Source organism: Chiloscyllium punctatum, chromosome 17 (genome assembly GCF_047496795.1).
Source record: "Chiloscyllium punctatum isolate Juve2018m chromosome 17, sChiPun1.3, whole genome shotgun sequence".
NCBI lineage: Eukaryota > Metazoa > Chordata > Chondrichthyes > Orectolobiformes > Hemiscylliidae > Chiloscyllium > Chiloscyllium punctatum.
The window spans coordinates 73,329,401-73,355,368 of NC_092755.1; the positions used below are offsets into that span (position 1 = coordinate 73,329,401).

At 40.3% G+C, this 25,968-nt stretch overlaps 1 protein-coding gene across 4 annotated transcripts in view; it reads right to left on the minus strand.

Annotated features, from left to right (window-relative positions):
• The window catches only part of bcl7a (BAF chromatin remodeling complex subunit BCL7A), a 56,138-nt gene that overhangs the window by 22,938 nt on the left and 7,232 nt on the right, over window positions 1-25,968 (minus strand). For all 4 annotated transcript variants that reach the window (XM_072587448.1, XM_072587447.1, XM_072587446.1 and 1 more), the window contains exon 2: window positions 551-632. In XM_072587448.1, coding sequence (XP_072443549.1) covers window positions 551-632 — 82 coding nt within the window. The remainder of the gene's footprint in view (window positions 1-550; window positions 633-25,968) is intronic.

Sequence of the window (25,968 nt, forward strand, 5' to 3'; positions counted from 1 at the left end):
ATACACAAACTTTACTTGTTTGACATGCTATAACTGGAGGCCTCACTTCACTGAAGATATCATGGAGCACATTAAATGTTGCAATTGTACCAGCCTCCACCACTTCCTCTGGCAGCTCATTCCATACACATACCACCCTCTGCATGAAAACGTTGCCCCTCGGGTCTCTTCTCCTTCAATACTTGAAATCTCATGTCAAAAATCTCATGTCTAAAACAAAATTTAAAATATATTTGACAGTAACACAATTACTTTGAACTTTATTTTTTAAGTGTCTTTGTTGAAAGTTTATACTTCGAAGCATCAGCTGCTTCTAAGTGAGTGGAGAGCAGGAACAAGATTAATACAGAATGGCTGGCTCTTAGTCATCCATCATTTCTCCAAACCTAAATGAACAACTTACCATTACCAAAACTATTCTACTATTAGATCCACACATAGGCTGTAAATTTGAAAATAAACATCCAATACTCCCTGGGCAATTCACTTCAGTAGTAGCTAATTTATGCTCCCCTTACATTTCAATGCACTTGACTACAGAACAACTTACATCATCAACTTTAGGTTCTGTTACAGGCACCCACTTGTAGATTCTTAGTGATGTATCACCAACAGTTACCCATTTCTTCTCCCTGTGTTTCAGGAAAGGAACAGATTTAAAAGGGTACTTCAGTGTTTTTATATTTTCATGCTCATGTAAAAGTGTTTACAATTTACCATTTTTCTTGCTATTAATTAAAATCTAAGATGGCATTTTGGAGATATCGTATACAAGTGCTGACAAAGAACATGAAATGGAGTTCAAGGAAATTCAGAAGAAAACAAATATACAAAGTCCTTTGGATAAGTTATTAAACCAAGATCCTAATTTCCTGTCAGGTGGAAGTAAAAGTTAAAAATAACTATGAAAGCAGCATCAGGGAGCTTCTAATGTCCAGTTCAACAATTTTCAACATGATCAAATCGGTTTCTGGTAATGTTAGTTATCTAAGTGCCGTATGTGGAACTATGTTGTCTACACAATGTGGCTTTCACATCTCTCCAGCAACAATAAGTGTATTAACTCTGAAGTGCTCAGAGATGTGCAAGGTGCTTTATAAAAATAGTTTTTGTTCCTTTGCTCCTTTTAAAGATATGAATTAAAATATCATACGCTTCTCACTTATTGATTTGCAATCACTGTCTTGCCTGCAATTGGGAAAAATCAAACTTGGCTCACTCAGAGGAATGAATTTAACAGCATATTTAGATCGCTATGCAGGTTCATTGATAAAATGCCCAATTATTGCTTTTTACTAGATTATTGAAAACATATAGACACACAAGCATATTTTACCTACTAAACTGAACAATGAAATATAAGGAACCTTTCCAAAAAAAACACTTCAGAGGCAAGCTACTTATGGACAGAAGGATTTGAAGAGGGGAAAACTAAGAAAAAAGGACCCAGACACTTATGTACCTGTAGTATTCATACATATCACATGATTATATGTTCAGCTTCCACATCTCCACTAATAGCATCTAGCTCCAACTCTCTATCAACTGCTCAGTCACTGTTTGTCATCCAGTTTTAAATAAACCACATTTTCTCCAGATTCTATCAAAAAATGTTTTTATTATCTGTTACTTTCAGAACACCTCTCAGGTTGAAAGTATGCAATCTTTGCATTGATTCAAACCTGAGCAGAGCACTGACTCCACATTGTCTTCATCCTCCATAGCAGCAAACCATCTTTGTGCCTTTATCACAACCAGATTGAGAGATTCCAAAGTTAGATCATATGGGATTCAGGGTGCCAATTGGGATCCAAAACTGGCTTTACAGGACAGCGGTGGAGACATGTTTTATTTCTGGACTGGAGGCTTGTGACCAGCAATGTTCCACAGAGATTAGTATTGGGTCCACTTTTGTCTGTCATTCATATAATGAATTTGGATAAGAATAGAGGAGGCACTGTTAGTAAGTTTGCAGATTACACCAAAATTGGTTGTATACTGAGCAGTGAAGATTATCTAATAATACAAAGAAATCTTGATCAATTTGGTCAATGAGCTAAGGAGGGCAGATGGAGCTTAATTCGGACAAATGTGGAGTATTACGTTTTGGTAAAATAAACAAGAGCATGTAGAGATTGGAATGAGGTTAACCTGGTAGATCTGGAGTATGAGCTCCCTGATTGAGGCTGTTGGCCTGGGCTGATCAGGGAGTCTTGGCTGACATATAAACAGAGGTCTCAGGGATTGTCCTCATTCCAAGGCCTCCCAAGAATAGCCAAGATCTTTTCTTAAAGGTGGGAGTGTTCAAAACTAGGGGCATATTTTTTAAGGTGAGAGGTCAAACATTTAAAAAGGGAGAAGGCGGCAACTTCTTGTTTTCTTTAAAAAAAAGGTGTTAGTATGAGATCAGATTAGATTACTTACAGTGTGGAAACAGGCCCTTCAGCCCAACAAGTCCACACCGAAAGTCACCCAAAGCTGGAATCATACCTGGGACCCTGATGCTGTGATGCATAGTGCTAATCACTGAGCCACCCTACCACCCTAGTACATGGAATGAACTGCTATAAGTGGTGGACGCAGGTACAATGTTTAAAACACATTTGGATATGTACATGCATAGGAAATGTTTGGAAGGATATGGGCCAAATGCAGACAGGTGGGACTAGTATATAGTTTGGGAACACGGTCGGAATGGATTAGTTGGACCGAAGGGCCGGTTTCCATGCTACATGATACTAATGCTCTCTTGACTAATGACCCAGCCATCACCATGCATAAATTTAAGGTCAAACTACAAATAAGCTAGACCTGAGTCACCCACACCAATCTTAGTCTTAGTAACCTATATTTGTCCAATTCCAACCACGGGTGCCAGGCAACAAGGGCGCCAGCCAGCAAAAGCACGACAGGGCCAGACAGCGAGTGAGAGAGAACGCCAGAGAGCAACAATGTTTGGTCCCATCGGACTGTATAACAAAACTATAGAGACGTTCCATTACTTTGTTCAAGCTGAAAAAATCAAGCAGATACAAAAATTGTCTGAGGGGTCAAGGGGTGGCGATATCTCGCCAGATAAGAAATAGTGGAAATCCTACAGAGTACATTAAGAACGTCAGTGATTGCTGAAAGGTTCAGATTCCCCAAATCTACAACAAGATAGATGGTAAGGTTCTACCCAAGTTTCTAGCTATTTTAAAATTAGCAGAATTTAGTAAATTCAGAGACAACTTAAAAAGACCCAAGGAAGCTCAACAGCTAAGCTCAAGCGTAAGAGTTCCAAAATGGCAGCTGAGACACAGGGACGACAAACATCCAAAACTAACCATCAGTGTAGATAAACAGATGGCACAGTTGCAAACTGTTGGTATAAAAAAAATGCATATAGAAACGGTGGGGCAAAAGAGCATACTGAATGGGTGCGTTTGAGGAAGAAACATGAAAATAAGGTAAAAGTGCAGAAAATTAAAGAGTTGGAAGAAAATCATGTTGCAGAAATAGAAGAAAAGCCAGACTTTCAGTTTGAAGAGGAACTGTTATTAAACACATTGGCTATTGCTGGCAACACCAACTGGGTTATCCTGGGTGAGAATGGAGACAGACACTGGGCAACAGTTTTATTGTTACCTGAAAGCAGGTATCAGAAGCTGCAGAGACACAGCACTGCAACACTCAAAACTGTGCTAACAGAACATACACAAGCATTGTATTAATATGAATGCAGAGTTGAGTTATATGGTCAGTTTGAAGATTTGCTCTTACATTTAACCAAAATGAAATGTTCCAACTTTTTTCAGAAGAACATGGTTGGAGAAAATCAAACAATTGAGCTGAAGCAAATTGCTTGTCAGATTCGGAGACTGATCTCTCCCAAATTCTAAAGAAACATGCCACTGTTTTCAATGGGGATCTGGGATGCATGGAAAATATCTCAGTCACATTGATTATTAAGCATGAGATATTAAAATTAAATACTGCAAGGCTAATCAGCGCTTTATTCAAATCAGACTAAAAGTCAAGACAGAATTAGAGAGGTTGGTCAAGACAGGAATCTTTGAGTGAGGGACTGGGCCGCACTCTTATCAGTGATGAAGAAAGATGGATCAGTATGTATTTGCTGAATTTTCAGGTTACTATTAATCTATGTGGTGAGCAGCGCTCTTTGACCTTTTTGCTGGATAAGTTGGAAGTCAGCTTTTCAGTAAAATTGACATTAGGATCTACAATCATCTGGAAATAGGCTTGACTGAGTCACAAAATACTTGCTAATTATAACACAAAAGGACTATTCATATACAAGACACCTCCATTTGGAATCATGCTTTTCCAACTTGCCACTGACCAACTTTTAAGCGGATTCAAAGGAGTCTAGTATTAGTTAAAAGATATTGGAGATCATGGGGAGAAATGAGGAGCATTTCCACAATTTAGAGTTACTCTGCAGAGTCGTGAACATTATGGCCAGAGAGAGAAGAGAGATAAATGATTTTTAAAACTCTTCTTAATATTTAGGTCATGTCACTGATACTAAGGGACTACAATAATCACCTTCAACAGTAAAAGCCATACCGGCGGCATCAGCACCTAAAAGAATTATTTTGGGCTTGCTAAATCAATGTGGTAGGTTTGTCACAAATCTTGCAACCATTCTCAAGCCGTTGCACAATTTACTATTCTGAAAAGAATTTAAAAAGTGAGAAGATCAACATGAAAGAAATTTTACACAAGTCAAAAGTGGCTTGGGTCAGGAGGTCCTGACCCATTTTGACTTAGCTACAGTTGAAGCAAACATCAAGCATCACCAAATGAAGTAGGTGTCATTTCTCACATTTTACCCAGTACTGAAGAGTAGCCAATAGTCTTGGCATCAAAATCACTGAAGTAGAAATGAACCCTGCACAGTTAGAGAAAGAAGCTCTCAATCATTTTTTGGCATTACACTAATTAACCAATACATGTACATGGCAGGAATTTACGATACTAACAGAGCACCAATCTCAATTTTTAAGTCTCCTGCAGGGATACCTTCTCTTTTAGTGAACCATATGCAGAAATGGACGTTGTTACTATCAACTCATACTTATTGAGTAAGTATCAGCAATCCAACTTACATGGGAATGCTGATGGACTCTAGATAACTTTTGCCAAATGAGTTGACCAGAAACAATCCTTATGTAGACATTTTCCACTTTGAAGCAGCAGACAACACTCCAATTATGACAGATCAAGCAGCACACTAGAAATGATCCACTACTATCAAAAGTGATGGATGTGATACTTTTGTGTCAAGATCACAGAAAGAACACCAGAACTGAAGTCATTTGTCACATAGAAGCTAGCAATAACTGTACAAGCAGGATGTCTTCTATGGAGAATGAGGGTCTTCATGACACCACATCAAAGGAACCCTTTGTTAATCAACTACATGACAGGCACTGTGGCATTGCCAGAATGAACAAGATAGCCATACGCTATTTTTGGGGTGGCCAGGGCTCAACTCTGAAATTGAGAAGACGTACTTGCACAAGTTTCACAACCGACCTCCGTTAGCACCATTGCACCTGAAAACACAAGAGGTTAAAGCAAAAAAGAAAAATAAACTGACACCCAAGCTGCAATGACAGCCACATACCCCAGAACATCTTTCTTACTGACTATTGCATATACGATTGCAAATATTGTAAATGTTTTAATTGCAGGAACCTCTGGAGTAGAGTGAGGGATGTTGCTAAATATGGCAGACTGTCACTTTAAAACTCCAATCATTGCCACCAGTCATTCTGGAGACGAAAGGCTGAAGAGCTAGAGGTTGTTGCTGATATTGGCATCAATATCTTTGGCAGACTGAGGTCCTGAAAGTAGAATTTAGGGTGCGAGGCGAGAGACTGAAAAGGAGGACTTGCCTGCAGAATAATTCTTTACAAAGCTTCTGCTGTTAAACACTTTGGCCTCCAGGTCTTTCTTGAAACATAAGTAAATATTACTGATGTCGAGCTAACAGGACTGTAGTTTTCCCATATTCTCCTCTCCCCTTCCTTAAACAATGGAGATAATCTGCAGGCACTATTGCAAAATTGATGAAGATCTAAAGAAATTCTACCAATATATCCATTATATGTTTGCAGCCATCTCTTTCAGCACTAAGGTTAAGGTCATCAGGTCCAAGATTTCCCTAAATTTTGGTCCCTTTAATTTCTCCAATAAAAACTATTTTACAAGTATTACTTTCTTTCAATTCCACATACTCATTAGATTCTTTAATCTTAATTATTTCAGAAGATTTGTATCTTTCTCTGGTGAAACAGCTTTTTTGCTTCATTGCCATTTCTCCATTTTCTATGAAAACAAAACCTTGCCCTGCCTATAATGGACTCTTATTTGCTCTTTACTAATCTCTTTGGAATACCTACAGAAGCTGTTTTTCTATTTCTTGTCACTTTACATTAACATTACATTCTCTCAATTGCCTAGTCCTAAAACACTCATCTTCAGGCTACAAGTATTTTTGGCATCTTGATAAGCCTCCTTATGTAATGGAACATAATCTTTAACTTTCTATGTTAGCCACGGCTGTCGTGCTTTCCTTTTGGATCTTTTTCTCTTAAATGATTTTTTGTTTTGAAAACCAAACATCAATTCTTTAAATATTAGCCATGATTTGAAGATGCCGGCGTTGGACTGGGGTGTGCAAAGTTAAACGTGCAAAGTTGAATGTGGGCGGCATGGTGGCACAGTGGTTAGCACTGCTGCCTCACAGCGCCAGAGACCCGGGTTCAATTCCCGCCTCAGGCGACTGACTGTGTGGAGTTTGCACGTTCTCCCAGTGTCTGCGTGGGTTTCCTCCGGGTGCTCCGGTTTCCTCCCACAGTCCAAAGATGTGCAGGTCAGGTGAATTGGCCATGTTAAATTGCCCGTAGTGTTAGGTAAGGGGTAGATGTAGATGTAGATGTAGGGGTATGGGTGGGTTGCGCTTCGGCGGGGCGGTGTGGACTTGTTGGGCCGAAGGGCCTGTTTCCACACTGTAAGTAATCTAATCTAATCTAATCTAATCTAACACTAGCTTTCAAAGCGCCGCTTCTTCAGGTGGTTGTGGAGTGTAACCTGTTGGACTATAACCTGGTGCTGTGTAGTTTTTAAACTTAAAAATATTAGCAACTGTCTATCGACCAAACATTTTAATGTCTTTATCTAAACCACCACAACATTTCCAAAACCTATGACCACTACCATCTAGAAGAATAAGAGCAATAGATACCCGAGAGCACCAGGCTCCCCTCCAAGCCACTCAAAATCCTCATTTGCAAATAAACCAGTTTCATCAGTGTTGCTGGAGAATCCTGAAACTCCCCAATAACATTGTGGGTCATCTACACCAAATGGACTGCAATGGTTCCAGAAAGCAGCTCACCATCTCATAAGCAACTAGATAGATAGCAACAAAGACTGGTCCAGCTAGCCACTCTTACATTCCATGAATGAATAGACCCTCTCTATCTCAAATACACTGATGCTTCCTGTCCCTTATTGTCAATGCTCCAACATACTTTTCCTTTCTGCTTGTCCCTCCAAAATGCCAAAACATCCTTTAATATTCAGTCCCCCAATTTGGTCACCCATGTCTCCATAATGGCAACTAAATTATATCAAGTTACTTCTTACTAGTGTCATCATTTTCACCTGTCTTATAGCAAATGGCAAAAGCACTCAGATAGAATTCTTACAAGTTTCCCTTTTTAATACTGTTCTGTAATTTGACCCTTGTTGATTCTAAAATGTGTTTCCACTGCTTTCCACTTATTTCTTTTCTGCTTCCTATAACCAGTTTGGTTTTATTCCAAATTTCTTATTTACAATGCCCTGACAAGCCAGTTTAAACCATTCCCAACAGTATACACAAATCATACCATAAAAACATTAGTTTGAGTCACGCCAAAGTATAACCCACTTTTCCTCATACAGGCCACACTTGTCCCTGAACCAACCCCAGTGCCCTATTAATTGAGATATTAAAGGATTACTTTGCTCTGCTGACCTGCAGGAAACTGGATGTCCCAAGGCTAGAGTGGTATGCCCCTGTCTTAGGGTGGTATGTTTCTATCTTACAGGTAGAATGGAAGGAATTTACATTCCCATCCCTTACCATTCAGAGCTATTTGCATGGCCATTTCCTAGTTATTTGAAGTCCTGTATTCAGAAATCAATAAGAACATTACAATTAAAATTCTGACTACTCCCGGCAGTTAATAAAACGATTCACAACAGATCTGGCCGTTAAGGGATGATTTACAATACATTGTTTCTGGAAATGATGTAACCACTACATTATGTCTTTAGTGACATCTGATTGTGGGGAAATGGCAGGGGGTTGTCTTGTGGGTGTTACTGACTGTAATGTGAAACTAACACAAAGGAAAAATGTCCCTTTGTTCAGAGATCCCTTGACAATGGCTTCGCAAGCATTGCGAAGAGTGTTAATGGTTCCTCCACAGCTTAATAAATTTTGGCTGTTTACAGACATTGGCATATTGCAGTTACATTGAATTATTTTTCTTGAGATTTTTACATAGTCAATTTTAATCCAAAGACCTCCCCTTTGACACCATTATTTTTAGACACATTAATTACATCAATCTCTTTTCCATACTGATTTGTAACTCAGAAATTACTGCTGTACAGGTCCTGCTTTTCAGTCACTTGCCTAGCACCCTAAACTCTACTTTCAGGATTTCATTCTACCAATGTCATTGGTGCCAACGTGGATCATAATCTCTGGCTCTTCAGTCCTTCCCAAAATATGGTCCTACAACTTTACTGTAACATCCTTGAGCTGGTACTGGAGAAGCAACGTACCATCCTGGATTAACGTCTATGTCAGAAATGCCCATTTCCATTACAAATAGTCTACCACTACTGCCCTAACATCCTTTGCCCATCACCACAACCTTATTCCACCCTGTCCAAAAAAAAACTTCAGCTGAGTCACTTCCGTTGCCATAAAGGTCAACTGTCGCTTTCTTCTGAAAAACCATTGCCCTCAACAGAATCCAAAATGCAAAACTAATTAGTGTATGAGACACTCAAGGCACTCTGCACAATCTCCCCGCCTTTCCAGACTGCACTGCAAATCACCCACGCCTTCTCCACCTGCCTGAACTTGATCTACATTGTGAATACTTCATTAAATGTGCTATCCATAGTTCTGAACTTCGTGAATGCACCAAGATACTAGCTGTAACGAATTCCAGATAATATCTGAATGGGTTGATCAGAAAATATGAGCTATGTGGAAACAGGTGGGACTTGAACCCAAGTCTCCTTGTCCAAAAACAAGAACATTACTACTATGCCTTTCACAAGTCTCTGGGTCCAGAGGTAGGGACACAACCACTACACCCTTTACAACTCAATTTCCAAAACGTGGAAATTAATATTTTTTGGCTGGAGACATTTCCTAAACACAATTGTCTTAGCCACAACATCCCCACCCCAAAGTAAATTTTTTGAAAGTAGACTTAAACTAGAGTTGAGAAAGCAAAAGTGATTATTTAAATCAGCTCCAATAAATCTAGTTGTCTTTCATGGTCCTTTTCTTGCCTGTTCTTCCAGGTAATGCAGTCTGCCTGTCTTAGTGCCAAGTCTCACTCATTCCTTCTGCAGTACATCCATCCTACATCACGGCCATCCTGTCAAGTTCTTTATCCTGATAGTAGGAAGGCAATACAAGTCAGGACATCTATGATGGTTTAAAATATGCTCATCTCTCAAAATTTACAAATTTTCTACAACCAACTTTTTATACATCAAGAGTCTGTTTCTTCACTTGCTCATACCATCAGTTACAAAACCATCTCCATTACAAAGATCTGCCTTTAAAATTGTTTTTATCTCCTGTGGTTAGAAATAATTTTTCTGTGCACCTGATAAAGAGTATGACAAGCTCACCCTCAAAGTCAGAGCTCTGCTCAAACAACACAATCTCTTTACACATTATGTACATATGTCCCTAGATAATCCAAGAGATCAGAATATCAAACTTCTTGCATCACAACAAGTCCACCTCCCAGCAATACAAACACCAAAATTATACATTTTTAAAAAAAAATTAGCTATCTGCCACAGTGTCAGATTCAGGACAAGTTTTTAAAACACTTTTATAGCCTGCCCTCAACTAAAGAAACCTTGACCTTGCCAAGGCAAATTCTCAGTCCATTTTTATATTCAATTTTGTAACCTCACTTTATGCAAGTAAATGCCCTGATTAGGATCTATCATTCCCACGCCTGATGCATTTGTCTGCATATTGGACACCACTTGGAAGAGGCACTCACTGAGGTTACCAAGGTCATTGAATGTACCCTGGATGGGGACTTCATTACTCACTGTGTGATGAGGATTCAGTAGCACCACTGCTGACCAAGCTCTGAAGGACATTTCTGCCAGAGTTGGCTTATGGTTGGTGGTAACAGAACCAACACAAGGAAAATAGCTACTTATCTCACCATTCTCCTGGTCAGAGGCTGCAGTGGCCACTAAACAGTCCTTATCAAGCCTAATTTGTGTCTTTCCAATGAAGACACATTGTGTTCACTCAAGTTAATGGAGCAGATTCAAAACATCTTATAACTAAGCATCATGCACTGAGAGTCACATGTAGTATCACAGTCAACAACAACCGGTAACCTAATGCCAAGCATATCTTTCACTTTACCATTAACCCAAGGCTACAATCCTGATTCAAAAAACGTGGAATAGCATGCTTAGAACACCATTAAGCTGCCCCCAAAAAAGTTAAAAATCACAACACAAGGTTATAGTCCAACAGGTTTATTTGGAAGTACTAGCTTTGACAGCACTGCTCCTTCATCAGGTAACTAGTGGGGCAGGATCATAAGACAGAATTTATAACAAATGTTCAGTGTCATGCAATTAAAACAATATATTGAACAAACCTAGATAGCGGTTAAGTCTTTATCTTTAGAATAGGTTGTAGGTTTTTGGTTCATTAATACACAAATCCCAGAACTAACTTGTGACTTAAAAGTAGTTCTGGGATTTGCATATTAGTGTACCAAAACCTGCAACCCATTCTAAAAGATGAAAGACTTAACAACAATTTATAGTTGTTCAATATATAGTTTTAATTGCATGGCACTGACGTTTTGCTATAAATTCCTGGCTTATGATCCTGCCCCACTAATTACCTGATGGAGTAGTGCTCTGAAAGCTTGTACTTCCAAATGATGGATGGAAGTCAGAGTCTAGAAATGTATAGCATGGAAACAGACCCTTCGGTCCAACCCGTCCATGCCGACCAGATATCTCAACCCAATCTAGTGCCACTTGCCAGCACCCGGCCCATATCCCTTCAAACCCTTCCTATTCAAATACCCATCCAAATGCCTCTTAAATGTTGCAATTGTACCAGCCTCCACCACTTCCTCTGGCAGCTCATTCCATACACATACCACCCTCTGTATGAAAAAGTTACCCCTTAGGTCTCTTTTAATGTCTTTCCCCCTCACCAGTCTAGTTCTGGACTGCCCGACCCCAGGGAAAAGACTTTGCCTATTTACCCTCTCCATGCCCCTCAATTTTGTAAACCTCTAAAGGTCACCCGTCAGTCTCTGACGCTCCAGAGAAAGCAGCCTCAGCCTGTTCAGCTTCTCCCTATAGCTCAAATCCCCCAACCCTGGCAACAGCCTTGTAAATCTTTTCTGAACCCTTTCAAGTTTCACAACATCTTTCCGACAGGAAGGAGACTAGAATTGCACGCAATATTCCAACAGTGGCCTAACCAATGTCCTGTACAGCCGCAACATGACCTCCCAACTCCTGTACTCAATACTCTGAACAATAAGGGAAAGCATACCAAACGCCTTCCTCACTATCCTATCCACTTGCAACTCCACTTAAGGAGCTATAAACCTGCACTCCAAGGTCTCTTTGTTCAGCAACACTCCCTAGGACCTTACCATTAAGTGTACAAGTCCTAAGATTTGCTTTCCCAAAATGCAGACCTTGCATTTATCTGAATTAAACTCCATCTGCCAATTCTCAGCCCATTGGCCCATCTGGTCAAGATCCCATTGTAACTTGAAGTAACCCTCTTCGCTGTCCACTACACCTCCAATTTTGGTGTCACCTGCAAACTTACTAACTGTACCTCTTATGCTTGCATACTAAACATTTTTTATGTACATGATAAAAAAGTAGAGGATCCAGCACCGATCCTTGTGGCACACTACTGATCACAGGCCTGCAGTCTGAAAAACAATCCTCCACCACCACCTTCTGTCTCCTACTTTTCAGCCAGTTCTGTATCCAAATGGCTAGTTCTCCCTGTATTCCATGAGATCCAACCTTGCTCACCAGTCTCCTATGGGGAACGTTGTCAAATGCCTTAGTGAAGTCCATATAGATCACATCTACTGCTCTGTCCTCATTATTCCTCTTTGTTACTTCAAAAAACTTAATCAAGTTTGTGAGACATGATTTCCCTAATCCGTCCTTGCCTTTCCAAATACACGTACATCCTGCCCCTCAGGATTCCCTCCAACAACTTGCCCACCACCGACGTCAGGCTCACTGGTCTATAGTTCCACCCCATGGCTTGTCCTTACCACCCTTCTTAAAAGTGGCAGCACATTAGCCAACCTCCTTCCGGCACCTCACCTGTGACTATTGTTGATACAAATATCTCAGCAAGAGGCCCTGCAATCATTTCTCTAGCTTCCCGCAGAGTTCTCGGGTACCTCTGATCAGGTTCTGGGGATTTATCCACTTTTATGCATTTCAAGGAAGGGAGAAAAGTTGCAGATACAGTCACATAGATGGGTTAACTCCAGGAAAGGTAAGAGAGGCAGACAGGTAGTGCAGGAGTCATCAGTGGCCATGCTGTTTTGGAAAATGTAGAGGGCCCAGCGGGAGGTCAATGTACACATTGGAACCAGAGACAGAGACAGAGACATTTGAAAAGGAGATCCTCGAAAGTAGGAATGTCTGGATTACTCCCAGTGCTGCGAGCTAGTGAGGGTAGGAATAGGAGGATAGATCAGATGAATGCATGGCTGAGGAGCTGGTGTATGGGAGAAGGATTCATTTTTTGGATCATTGGAATCTCTTCTAGGGTAGAAGTGACCTAGACAAGGAGGACGGATTGCACCTGAACTGGAAGAGAACTAATATACTGGCAGGGAGGACTAATATACTGGAGGGGCGGGAGCAGGGAGATAGTGAAGAGATCAATCTGAGACTGATACTGTTGAGAAAAGAAGTCAAATAGTCAGGGCAGGCAGGGACAAAGCAGGGAACAAGGTAGGACTAATAAATTAAGCTGCATTTATTTCAATGCAAGGCAGCTAACAGGGAAGTCAGATGAACTCAGGGCACGGTTACGAACATGGAACTGGGATATCATAGCAATTACATAAATGCGGCTCAGGGATGGATAAGACAGACAGCTTAATGTTCCAGGATACAAATACTACACGAAAAATAGAACGGGAGGCGAGAGAGAGAGGAGGGGGAGTGGTGGTTTTGATAAGGGATAGCATTACAGCTGGAATGAGGGAGGATATTCCCGGAAATACATCCAGGGAAGTTATTTGGGTTGAACTGAAAGGGATGATCATATTATTGGGACTGTATTACAGATCCCCTAATAGTAAGCTGGAAATAGAGAAACAAATTTGTAAGGACATTTCAGTTATCTGTAAAAATAATTGGGTGGTTATGGTAGGGGATTTTAACTTTCCAAACATAGACTGGGACGACCATAGTGTTAAGGGTTTAGATGGAGGGGAATTTGTTAAGTATGTACAAGAAAACTTTCTGATTCAGTATGTGGATGTACCTACTGGAGAAGGTGCAAAACATGACCTACTCTTGGGAAATAAGGCAGGGCAGGTGACTGAGGTGTCAGTGGGGGAGCATTTTGGAGCCAGCGACCATTATTCTATTAGTTTTAAAACAGTAATGGAAAGGATAGACCAGATTTAACGTTGAATTTCTAAATAAGAGGAAGGCTAATTGACAGTATTAAAAAGCTGATTGGGCCTTGATGCTTACAGGTAAAAGGGATGGCTATAAAATAGGTAGCCTTCAGAAATGAGATAATGAGAGTCCAGAGACAGTATATTCCTTTTAGGGAGAAAGAAAAGGCTGGTAGGTATAGGGAATGCTGGATGATTAGAGAAATTGAGGCTTCAGATAAGGAAACAAAAGGAAGCATATGTCAGGTGTAGACAAGATAGATAGATAGAGTGAATCCTTAGAAGAGTATAAGAGCAGTAGGATTAGATTAGATTCCCTACAGTGTGGAAACAGGCCATTCAGCCCAAACCGACACTCTGAAGAGTAACCCACCGAGACCCATTTCCCTCTAACTAATGCATCTAACACTATGGGCATGGCCAATTCACCTGACCTGCACATCTTTGGACTGTGGGAGGAAACCGGAGCACCCGGAGGAAACCCATGCAGACACGGAGAGAATGTGCAAACTCCACACACACACAGTCGCCCGAGTCTGGAATCGAACTTGGGACCCTTATGCTGTTAGGCAGCAGTGCTAACCACTGAGCCACCGAGAGAGAAATCAGGAGGGCAAAAAAGGGACATGACATAACTGTACTTGCCAAAGCTAAGGAGAATCCAAAGGGTTTTTACTAATACATCAAGGACAAAAGGGAGAGAATAGGGGGCCTCAAAGATCAGCAAGGTGTCCTTTGTGTGGTGAAGCAGGAGATGGGTGGGTGGGGGGGGGGGGGGGGGGGGGGAAGAAGAGAAGAGAGAGAGGAGATACTAAATGAGTATTTTGCATCAGTGTTTATTGTGGAAAAGGACGTGGAAGATATAGAATGTAGGAAAATAGATAGTGACATCTTGAAAAAAATGTCCATACTACAGAGGAGGAAGTGCTGGATGTCTCAAAGCATAAAAGTGGATAAATCCCCAGGACCTGATCAAGTGTACCCTAGAACCCTGTGGGAAGCTAGACAACTGATTGCTGGGCCTCTTGCTAAGATATATGTATCGTCGATAGTCACAGGTGAGGTGCTAGAAGAGCTAACATGGTGCCACTGTTTAAGAAAGGTGGTAAGGACAAACCAGGGAACTATACACCAGTGAGCCTGACATTGGTGGTGGGCAAGTTGTTGGAGGGAATCCTGAGGAACAGGATGTTCATGTATTTGGAAAGGCAAGGATTGATTAGTGATAGTCAATGTGGCTTTGTGCGTGGGAAATCATGTCTCACAAAAACTTGATTAAGTTTTTGAAGTAGTAACAAAGATGATTGATGAGGGCAGAGCAGTGGATGTGATCTACGTAGATTTCAGTAAGGTATTTGACAAGGTTCCCCATGAGAAACTGGTTAGCAAGGTTAGATTTCAGAATATAGGGAGAACTCGCCATTTTGAGAAAGACAGAGGGTGGTGGTCAAGGGTTGTTTTTCAGACTAGAGGCCTGTGAGCAGTGGAGTGCTACAAGGATCAGTGCTGGGCTGCTACTTTTCGTCAATTATGTAAATGATTTGGATGTAAACATGAGGTACAGTTAGTAAGTTTGCAGATGACACCAAAATTAGGAGGTATAGCAGACAGCAAAGAAGGTTACCTCAGAATACAACGGGATCTTGATCAGATGGGCCAATAGGCTAAGGAGTGCAGGTGGAGTTTAACAGATAAATGGGAGGTGCTGCATTTTGAGAAAGCAAATCTTCACAGGACTCATACACTCAATGGTAAGGTCTTCGGGAGTGTTGCTGAACAAAAAGACCTCGGAGTGCAGGCTCATAGCATTTTGAAAGTGGAGTCACAGGTAGATAGGATAGTGAAGGAGCATTTGGTATGCTTTCCTTTATTGGTCAGAGTATTGAGTTGAGGTGTTGAGGGGTCATGTTGCAGCTGTACAGGACATTGATTAGATTAGATTCCCTACAATGTGGAATCAGGCCCTGCAGCCCAACCAATCCACACTGACCCGCCGAACAGAACCCACCCAGACCCATTTCCCTGAGTAATGCACCTAACACCATGGGCAATTTACCATAGCCAATTCACCTGACTTGCACATCTTTGAACTGTGGGAGGAAACCCACGCAGGCACGGGGAGAGTGTGCAAACTCCATACAGACAGTCGCCAGAGACTGGAATCGGACCTGGGACCCTGGTGCTGTGAGGCAGCAGTGCTAACCACTGAGCCACCATGTGCTACATTTGGAATATTGCACGTAATTTTAGTCTCCTTCTTATCAGAAAGATATCGTGAAACTTGAAAGGGTTTGGAAAAGATTTACAACTATATTGCCAGGGTTGGAGGATTGAGCTATATGGAGAGGTTGAACAGGCTGGGGCTGTTTTCCCTGAAGTGTCAGAGGTTGAGGGATGATCTTATAGAGGTTTGCAAAATCATGAGGGGCATGGATAGGATAAATAGACAATGTCTTTTGCCTGAGGTGGGAGAGTCCATAATTAAATGGGCATAGGTTAGGGTGATAGGGGAAAGATATAAGAGACACTCAAGGGGCAACGTTTTTCACAGAGGGTGGTACATGTATGGAATGAGCTGCCAGAGGAAGTGGTGGAGGCTAATACAATTGCAACATTTAAAAGGCATTTGAATGGGTATATGAATAGGGAGGGGTTTGCAGGGATATGGGCCAGGTGCTGGCAGGTGGGACTAGATTGGGTTGGGAGATCTGGTCAGCATGGGCGAGTTAGACCAAAAGGGTCAGCTTCTGTGCTGTACATTTCTATGACTTTATAAACCTGTTGGACTATAACCTGGTGTTGTGTGATTGTTAACTTTGTCCACCCCAGTCTAATACTGGCACCTCCACAAAGACGAGGTGCAAACCTAGTGAAACTATAACAGAACCAAAAAAGCCTGTTCACAAGCTACCCGTACACCAATGATCAGATAAGAGTTCGGTAGTTCTGCCACACTCAGTCATGATAAAAGGATAATTAAAGCAAGTAGCAGAATAAGGAGAAAGCTCAGACTCCCAATTATTCAGGACCTGGATCATTAAGTCCAAAATGTCAATGCAATCGACACTGTATTCAAAGCTATTTTCAGCCAGAAGCATGAAATGGAGACTCTTCTAGGCCTCCTCCCAAAGTCCCTAACTCCAGAGGGGCAAGCCTGCAGCGCAATCGATTCAATCCAGGAAAAGAAATAGTAGACAGTGGACAAAGGAAAGGTTATGAGCCCTGATTACATCCCATCTGTAATGAGCAAGACTGAAGCCCCTGAAATAGCTGTGCTCCTAGCTAAATCTAGCTATAACCTAACATCTACCTGACAGAGAAAAAGTGCCCATCCACCAAAAGCAAGGCAAATTCAATCTAGTTGACTATAGCTCCAGCCGATTCTCAAACCAAAAAACATGGAACCAATAGCATTATCAAGCTGCATTTACTCAGCAATAACCCACTCACAGATGCTCAGTATGGGTTTCAGTAAGCTGCAGATTAGAGCTTACATGCTTAAAAGGTTTGAGGGTGGAGTTGCCATTACTAGCAACACTATTTGCCAAACTGACTGCAAAGGAGCTGCAGTAAAACTGAAGTTGAGAGTCGAGTTTAACACAAACAATACAGCGTTTTCAGAATTAAGATAGGATGCTCACAAATACCCTTCCTAGTACTGAACCCCAAACATATTTCAGTTGCTGAAGGACACTCTGGACTGATACTGTATGCACTAACATAGCAAATGCAATACATGTATGCTGAGTCCTTTCAACAAATGAGACCTGTGAAACTGGTTCTCAACTTATCTAAAAGAGATTAATTAGGACATGGTAGGACTGGATCAAGAATAGCATCACTGCTCTCTCATAAATACACTCAAAAATACTATCACGACAGCATTAAGAATAGTACTGTCCCCTCAAACATGACCTCTCCTCCCAACACCAAACCATTATCTCTCAGACCATCCACAGCCTATCGACTCAGGGGATCCCACCAACAGCCTCCAACCTCAGTGTAGGAACCACGCACTGCCCTGTTCTACCTCCTACCTAAAATTCACAAACCTGACTGTCGCAGTCAACCCATCGTCTCAGCCTACTCCTGCCCTACCCAACTTCTCTCTGCATCCTGTCCTCCTTGGTCCAAGATCTCCCCAAATATGTTCTGGATACCACACACACTCTCCACCTCTTCGAAGATTTTTGCTTCCCTGGCCCCCAACATTTCATCTTCACCACTGACATCCAGTCTCAGTACACATCTATCCACCATCACGAAGGCCTCCAAGCCCTCTATTTCTTCCTCTCCTGCTGACTTAACCAGTACCGTTCCACTGACATTTGATTAGCTGAACTGGTCCTCACCATTAATTTCTCTTTTGAATCCTCCCACTTCCTCCAGACCAAAGCGGTAGCTATGAGCACCCACGAGCGCCAGCTATGCCAACATTTTCGTTGGGTACATGAAACAGTCCATCGTCTGCAGCTAGACCAGCACCTTCTACTCCCAGCATCTTCCTCTGCCACCAAAAAGAGCACAGAACCTGCGCCCACATCTCCCCACCCCCTCACCGCCAAGGCCTCAAAAGGATCCTTCCACAGATTTACCTGTACTCCTACATGCATCATCTGCTGTGTCAATTGCTCTTGATGTGGTCTCTCCTACATTGGGGAGATAGGATGCCAACTTGCAGAATGTTTCAGAGAAAATCGTCAGGACACATGCACTAAGCAACCCCACTGCCCTGTAGCCAACCACTTCAACTCCTCCCTCCTACTTCAAGGACATGCAAGTTCTGGGCCTCCACAATCACCACCAAACTCTAGCCACCAGACACCTTCAGGAAGAACACCTCATCTTCCACCTCCCTCGGATGCTGCCTGACTAGCTGCATTTTTTCCAGCACCACACACTGACTCTCTCAACAGGGGTCATTATGTTCAACTGGTCAACCACCACTTACCACTTGTTGGTCAGATTCCAACAACTAATTTGTTGGCAGACCAAAACTCATCTGTTCTAATGGGCATTTGGAGACTTTAATGTCTTAAGATAAAGTGCAGAAAGGATTCACAGTAATGAATAGATGGGATGCATAGATGGGATAAGATGTTATTTGGAAAATAAAAAAATTAAAAGGTGAGATTTGACATAATTAATCAAAAGGACAATGGATCTGGAAAAAGTAAACAAGGAGAAACTTGTTCTGCTATTATCAACGTTTTAACACTAATTTGCTGTAATACGATTGACAAATTGGGGACACTGTTTCTAAAGCACGAACTTTTAAAACTGTCAGCTGTAATGTGATTACAACACCAACACATTAAGCACCGTTTCTAAAGCACGATTTTCCTATAATATGGGGTTGCACAAGAACACAACCATCACGTTATAAAAGAACTAACTGTATATTCAAGTGAGGCCTTCAAAATTTAATTGTATAATTATGCAGAAAGGTAAAAATTACAAGACTATGGGAAAAGACTGGAGACTGACAAAGAGTCACTGAACATATTCACTCAAGACTGCCAATGTACTTTTAAAGGAAGAATGTAAGTTTATGACAAAAAAGAAAATGTAAAGCTATATTCAAGAATACACCTTCCAGAACTGAGATTAAAATATAGTCATTTGTCAGTGAGCAAGTGAATGCAGACACTTGTGGTGTTATTGGGTAGATGCCCAGACAGTGGTTTATGATATTATCGAAAGTTCTGAAAACTAAACTACCAAAAAAGTAACTGAAGGGGCAAAAAAATCTTTTGGGCTAAACTAAGAAATAGTATCAAAGCAGACATTAAGCACTTCTTTAACTTGTTTAAATGTATAAGAGGGGAAAAAGGCCATAGATAGGCCCCTTAAACATGAGGCCAGGAAGGTAATAATGAGAAACCAGAAAATGGCAGGGATGTTGAATAAATACTTTTCACCAGTCTTCATAGTAGCATACTTTTATAGCATTCCAAAAATATGAATTAATCAAGTGCCGAGAAAGGAGAGTGGAAATAAATACTATCAGGAGAGGAAAATGGGCTAATGGCTGATAAGTCCCTTGGACCTTAAGCACTACACCTTAGGATATTAGAGGATGGAGCTGCAGAGATAGCGGATGCACTGGTAGTAATCTTCCAAGATTCCTTAGATTCTAGAAAAGTGTCAAAGGATTGGAAAACACATTTATTCAAAAAGAGGAAAAGACAAAAAAGTTACAATAGGCCAACTGATTAATATTTTTTCATAAACAAATGTTAGTAATCTATCGCGAAGAATGCAATAGCAGTACATTTAGCAATCCCTAATGTATTTAAGCAGATTCAGTATGGCCTCATGAAGGGAAATCATGCCTGATAAGTTTACCAGAAGTCGTTGGAGAGATATCAAGCAGGATAAAAAGGGAAAAAAAAAAATCAAGCAAATGTAGTAAATTTAGATTTCCAAAAGACAATAATTGAAGGCTACTTAAGATAACTGCCCACAGTGTAGGGAGTATTACATTTGCATGGTTAGGGAAATGACTTATTAATAGAAAAGAGTTATAAAGGGATTCTTTTTCAGGATGGAAACCTGTAACTAGCAAGTGCCACAGGAATCAGTACCAGGGCTACAATCAATCATTTACAATATATATTAACGACTTAAAAGATGGAAGTAAATGCACCATAAGTTTGTGGATAAAACAAAAATACGCAGGAAGACAAGTGGTAAAAATAATGTCTAAGTGATACAGCAACAATGTGGCAGATGGAATGCAATGTGGGAAAAATGGGAGGATATGCACTTTTTCAGGAAGAGTTGAATATTATTTAAATTCAAGAAAGTGCAGAAACCTGTAGCATAGAAGGATTTTGGTTGGATGCTAAGAGGTTCTCTTGAATGTATGTCCTGGGCCAAGCTATAGTTTCATAGTAAGGTGTCACGCATTTAGGGTAAAAAGGATGAGGAAGTTCTTCTGAGGGGAATAAATCTGAATTCCTGACAGCAAAGAGCTTTAGATGTTGAATCATTAACCATATTTAACGCCAAGAAACAGATCTTTAAATCAACAATGTATTCAAAAGTTATGGGGGATCTTTAGACGGGCATGGGAAGAAACTATTTAATATTCTTGCATACTGTGCACGGAAGACTATTCTGATGAATTGGGTGTCTGAGAACCCACCAGGCTTGCTGGGATGGTAGAAATTAATTATGGAGCACATTCCCTTGGACCTTTTTACAAACATGGTGCACCACACAACAGACCATTTTTATAAGACATGGCAGCTCTACTTAAGTTATTTGGAAACAGATTTGTCAGTTGTCTTAACTAGAACGTTTGTTTAACCAGGATGGTTAGATTTGTCAAGCCCTGGGCCCTGGAGGTAGTCTCCTGTGTTAATACAGATACATATACACACACAATGCTCACATTCCTTTATTTGGGAGCTTTGCGCTGAGCATAGCTGTTCTGTATTTTGTGGGGTTTTTTTGCTTTTCTTTCTTTTTTGGGTATTGCCTTGCACAGTGTTGGGGTTTTTTTGTATTAGAGGATAGGTTAATAGTTAGGAGACAGTATTGTAATTTGTGTTTTTTTTCTTTTTATTATAGAGATATTTGTTAATGATTGTATTTTTCAATAATTTTATATGTTTGTAAAGTTAAAAAAAATTTGCTAATAAATATATTTACACAAAAAAGGTTTGGGGTAAAATGGAAGGTAAGTGGAATGGAGATTACCAGATCAACTATGATCTCACTGAATGACAGAGCAATCAATGAGCCAAATTGCCAACTTTTGCTCCTACGCCTTATATTCCATGGCCTTATGACAGATGGAGTAAACAAGGGCATTAGCTTTATTTTCAGTTCAGAAGAGTCTACACTGAGCAAGGCTTTTTTTAAAAATTAACTTCAGGAGCAAGTTTTTTAAGTTGTATTCAGAATATACCAATGTTGGGTTTAGAACAAACTTTCTATTTTGTCCTTAAAGTTTAGGGCAGTTCAGGAACTAGTTATTCCAGCAGAAAAGTCTACTTTTTAAAGCTTCCAAAATCAAGAGTTTAAAATTAGGAATCTGCAGGTTATTAGAACAGAAAATCCAGGTTCTCATTTCTGCAAAAGTTCTCATTAATAGATTTGAAGAGACCTCAAATTGACTCCACAGTCAAAAGCCAAGAAATACATTTACCTCTACTTTAGAGCTCAAGCTTCCAAACAAAATTTCTTTCTTGCTTTACAATAAACAAACATTCTCTTTTCATATTAAGAAATTCAAGTTAACCTAGGAATTGGCAACATTGAACTTGTTCATTATTACCAGAGCAAAGATACTTCAGTTACCCCTTTAGGATTAGTGAAAAGATGATTACTGCACATCAATTTTTCTTATTCATTCACGTAATGAAGGCATCGCTGGCCAGGCAGCATTTATTGCCCATCCCTAAATGCTGAGAGGACAGTAAAGAGTCAACCGCATTGCTGTGGGTCTTTCCGCTAATCCTAAAGGAGTAACTGAAGTATCTTTGCTCTGGTAATAATGAACAAGTTCAATGTTGCCAATTCCTAGGTTAACTTGAATTTCTTAATATGAAAAGAGAATGTAGACCAGACCAGGTAAGGATGGCAGTTTCCTTTCCTAAAAGATGTTAGTGAATCAGATGGGTTTTTCCTCCACAGTTGACTATGGATTCATGGTAATCATTAGTCTCTTAATTCCAGATTTTTATCGAATTGAAATTCCACCATTTGCCATAGCAGGATTTGAACCCCGATTCCCAGAATATTATCTGCATCTCTGGGTTAACAGTCCAGTAATACTACCACTAGGTCATTGTCACCCTCATTGGTAATCATGTAACTACACAAACCAACCTGATTTCAAAACAAGTCAGCATTGGCAAGTATGAAACTTGCCCCCTTCTTTAGATTCGGGCTCACTCTGTAAATGTGACATCACATCAATACCAACTAAAAATAGATAGATGTACCTGCTTTAGAGATCATTTTCAGCTGGACATTGCACCAATGAAAAGATTTTTCACCAATGGATCAAAAATGAATAATCACTGATTCAAGCAATCAATTCAAGCTCATCAATTCTAAACTACCTTGACTGCTCTTCCCCATACCATCGCATGTAAAAAGGATTTTCCTAGTTTCTTAGTCATTTGTTATGACAGTGCCATCTTTGTTTAGAAAGGTCTGTACACTTCCTTATCCATAAACAGCCACCTATCATGGTTGGGAGGGCTTGTCAGTGTCCACTGAATTTTTCACAGTTCTTTCCTCCCCCACCTCCCCCCCACTAACAAGAGTTCCCTTTGTTGTAAGATTTTATCCCACTAGTCTTCACACTTAACACATCATTTCTGTGAATTTCTGTCGTAATGACAGCTTTCTATCAAAATCTTTCCCAACTTCACCTTCACCTTAATTTTGTTTGTTCTTTCTTCCTTTCCTGTCGCTGTACTCTTAAAACCTGGTAAATCCCTTACATTTCCCAGTTCTGCCTGAAGAACACATGCTGATCGAGCAGGTAGCATCTAAGAAACATAGCACTTCCAGTATTTTCTATTTTACTATTACGATCAAAGTATTCTCCACGTAAATCAATACAACTCAACAATGCAAACATCAGGTTAATTGAGTTGAAGTCAGTAATTTGAAAAAGGAACAATAAGATAGAGCCTGGCAAGAAAATCAAATGAGTCATTGCATATAACTGAAATTTAAAATACTAAACAATCATTTAGAAAAGCAAATTACTGAATTACTGTTAGGTGAATTGGCTATGCTAAATTGCCTGTAGTGTTCAGGGATGTGCATTAATCAGGGGTAAACATAGTGGATGAGTCCTTAGAGGGTCAGAGTGGTTTTGTTGGGCCAAATGGCCTGTTTCCATACTGTAGAATTCTACGATAATCGCAGTGAAAGAAATATAACTCTTGCTTCCAAGATTTGCTCTTAGCTGTAGGATACATGGCACCTTTTTCTAGATAATACATAAAGCTCAACTTCTCCATTAATCCTTGGCCAACGGCATACGACTTTTCAATGCACTCATCACAATTGAATAGATGCTCATTGTTGCAGTCCCCTAGTTTGAAGGTCTTCAAAAAGTTTGATCAGCTTTGGAATGACTACTGTCACATGATAGGCAAAAATGAGGACTGTAGATGCTGGAAATCAGAGTCTAGATTAGAGTGGTGCTGGAAAAGCACAGCCAGTCAGGCAGCATCCGAGGAGCAGGAAAATCGAAAGTCCAGATGAAAGGCTAGACTCTACTTTCACACGATGTAGATGCAACTATTTCTATGACTAGTAATTTGCTGCATTCAGAGGCCAAAAAGATTCTTTTCAGCATGCAAATCCAAAATCAACATAACCTTTATCCATTAACCTGTAGAGAGCTCAGACAACTTGACAGGATTATGAGAATTTGAAGTTGCTTGACATGCAAGCCTTAACTTCATACGCTGCCATCCAGTCAATTCCTAGGAATCATACATTTTTCCTTGGTATTTGGCTGGTTTTGACAATTCCCTGATGACTTTGAGGAGCTATAATCAATAAGGCACCTGAAATGATAACAACGAAGGGCTTTTGCCCGAAACATCAATTCTCCTGCTGCGCTTTTCCAGTGCCACACTCTTAAGCAGAATGATAACAGTTGCTGCATAACGAGAGAAGTGCGATTGTGACAGCTAGCTCACCTTGAATATAGTGAAGACCTGTGAAGTGTGAATGGTTTCAGTAGCTGATGCTTTCAAGTATCTTCCTAATTTTGCCAAACCTTAACTTTGTTTTATTGCCACTTTGATGTTGGATAATTTTAGTGACTTTACCACTGAATTTAGGTTTACAGTAAGTTATGATTCTGTTCAGCAACTTCTTCAAGTTAATAGGTCAGTCAGCTACAGATAGTACAAAAGAGAGAGTCTACTGGGCTGGATTCCCTGGTAGGCAAATGAAAAACTCAGTTTGAGTATTCTGAGGCTCTAGCTGAATAGTTGGTTTGTGTGGATTATTGAACAAGCTTATTCATAATTATTACCGTTTTTAAAAAAAAAGGAAGTTTGAAGTAGAGATGGAATTATAGATATTTTCTAATCAACCTGATTTAGATATGTTGTTACACATCTCTAAAGCAGAGGGACTTGAATCCAGACCTTCTGGATTAGAGGTAAGAACACTACTACTAAATGCCCTTCGAGAGATGAAAAGATACTTTGTGTGACTGCAAGTACAACTCTTTATACAGTAACCTTAGTGACCCGCTTGATACCACAATTGATGGATTACCAATGCTGTCTTTCTGTACAAGAACCATACCAAAGCGGACCAAATCTGCATCCACAACATGCTGATCAAACAGGTGTACAGTCCATTTGTGCGCTTTTTGGTTCTCCCACTATTTGGTTTTGTTTAAGTTAATATCATTGTGGAGTAACAGATGTGCGTCACACATTCTGCCATTTGTTCCAAGCGTTCAATGATATTCAAAAGTTCTGAGACTGTGACAAATAATCAGTTGTAAAATTTTCCAACTGACCATCTCAGTAAGCTCTCCTTATGGAACAAATAATCACATCATGACCCTTCAGTTCAGTCTAAACAAAACAAGAAACAAAACAAAACTTGTACACACCCCAACCCTAAAAATCAATGGAGGAGGAATTTCATTCCAACCTTGATTACTGTTCTGTACCTTAAGGGAAATGAACAGATTTGCCTCGGTGAATTTGTTTTTAAAGAGCTGAAGTGCACAAACTTCCAGAAAAGGAGTAACTGGTAAAAGAGTTATAAAGGGAAGTAAACAGTAATGGCTCCTCATAACAAAATACCTAGAATACTGTCTGGTCGTAAACACTATGGTGTCTAAGAAACAAATACAAATCCTCACTCCAAACACTGGCAGCTGCTTGATAAGGTCATCACCTGAACAAATGAACACAAGGATGTTCACATCACCTACACGATGACAGGCTAACAACTACTGGATTATGTA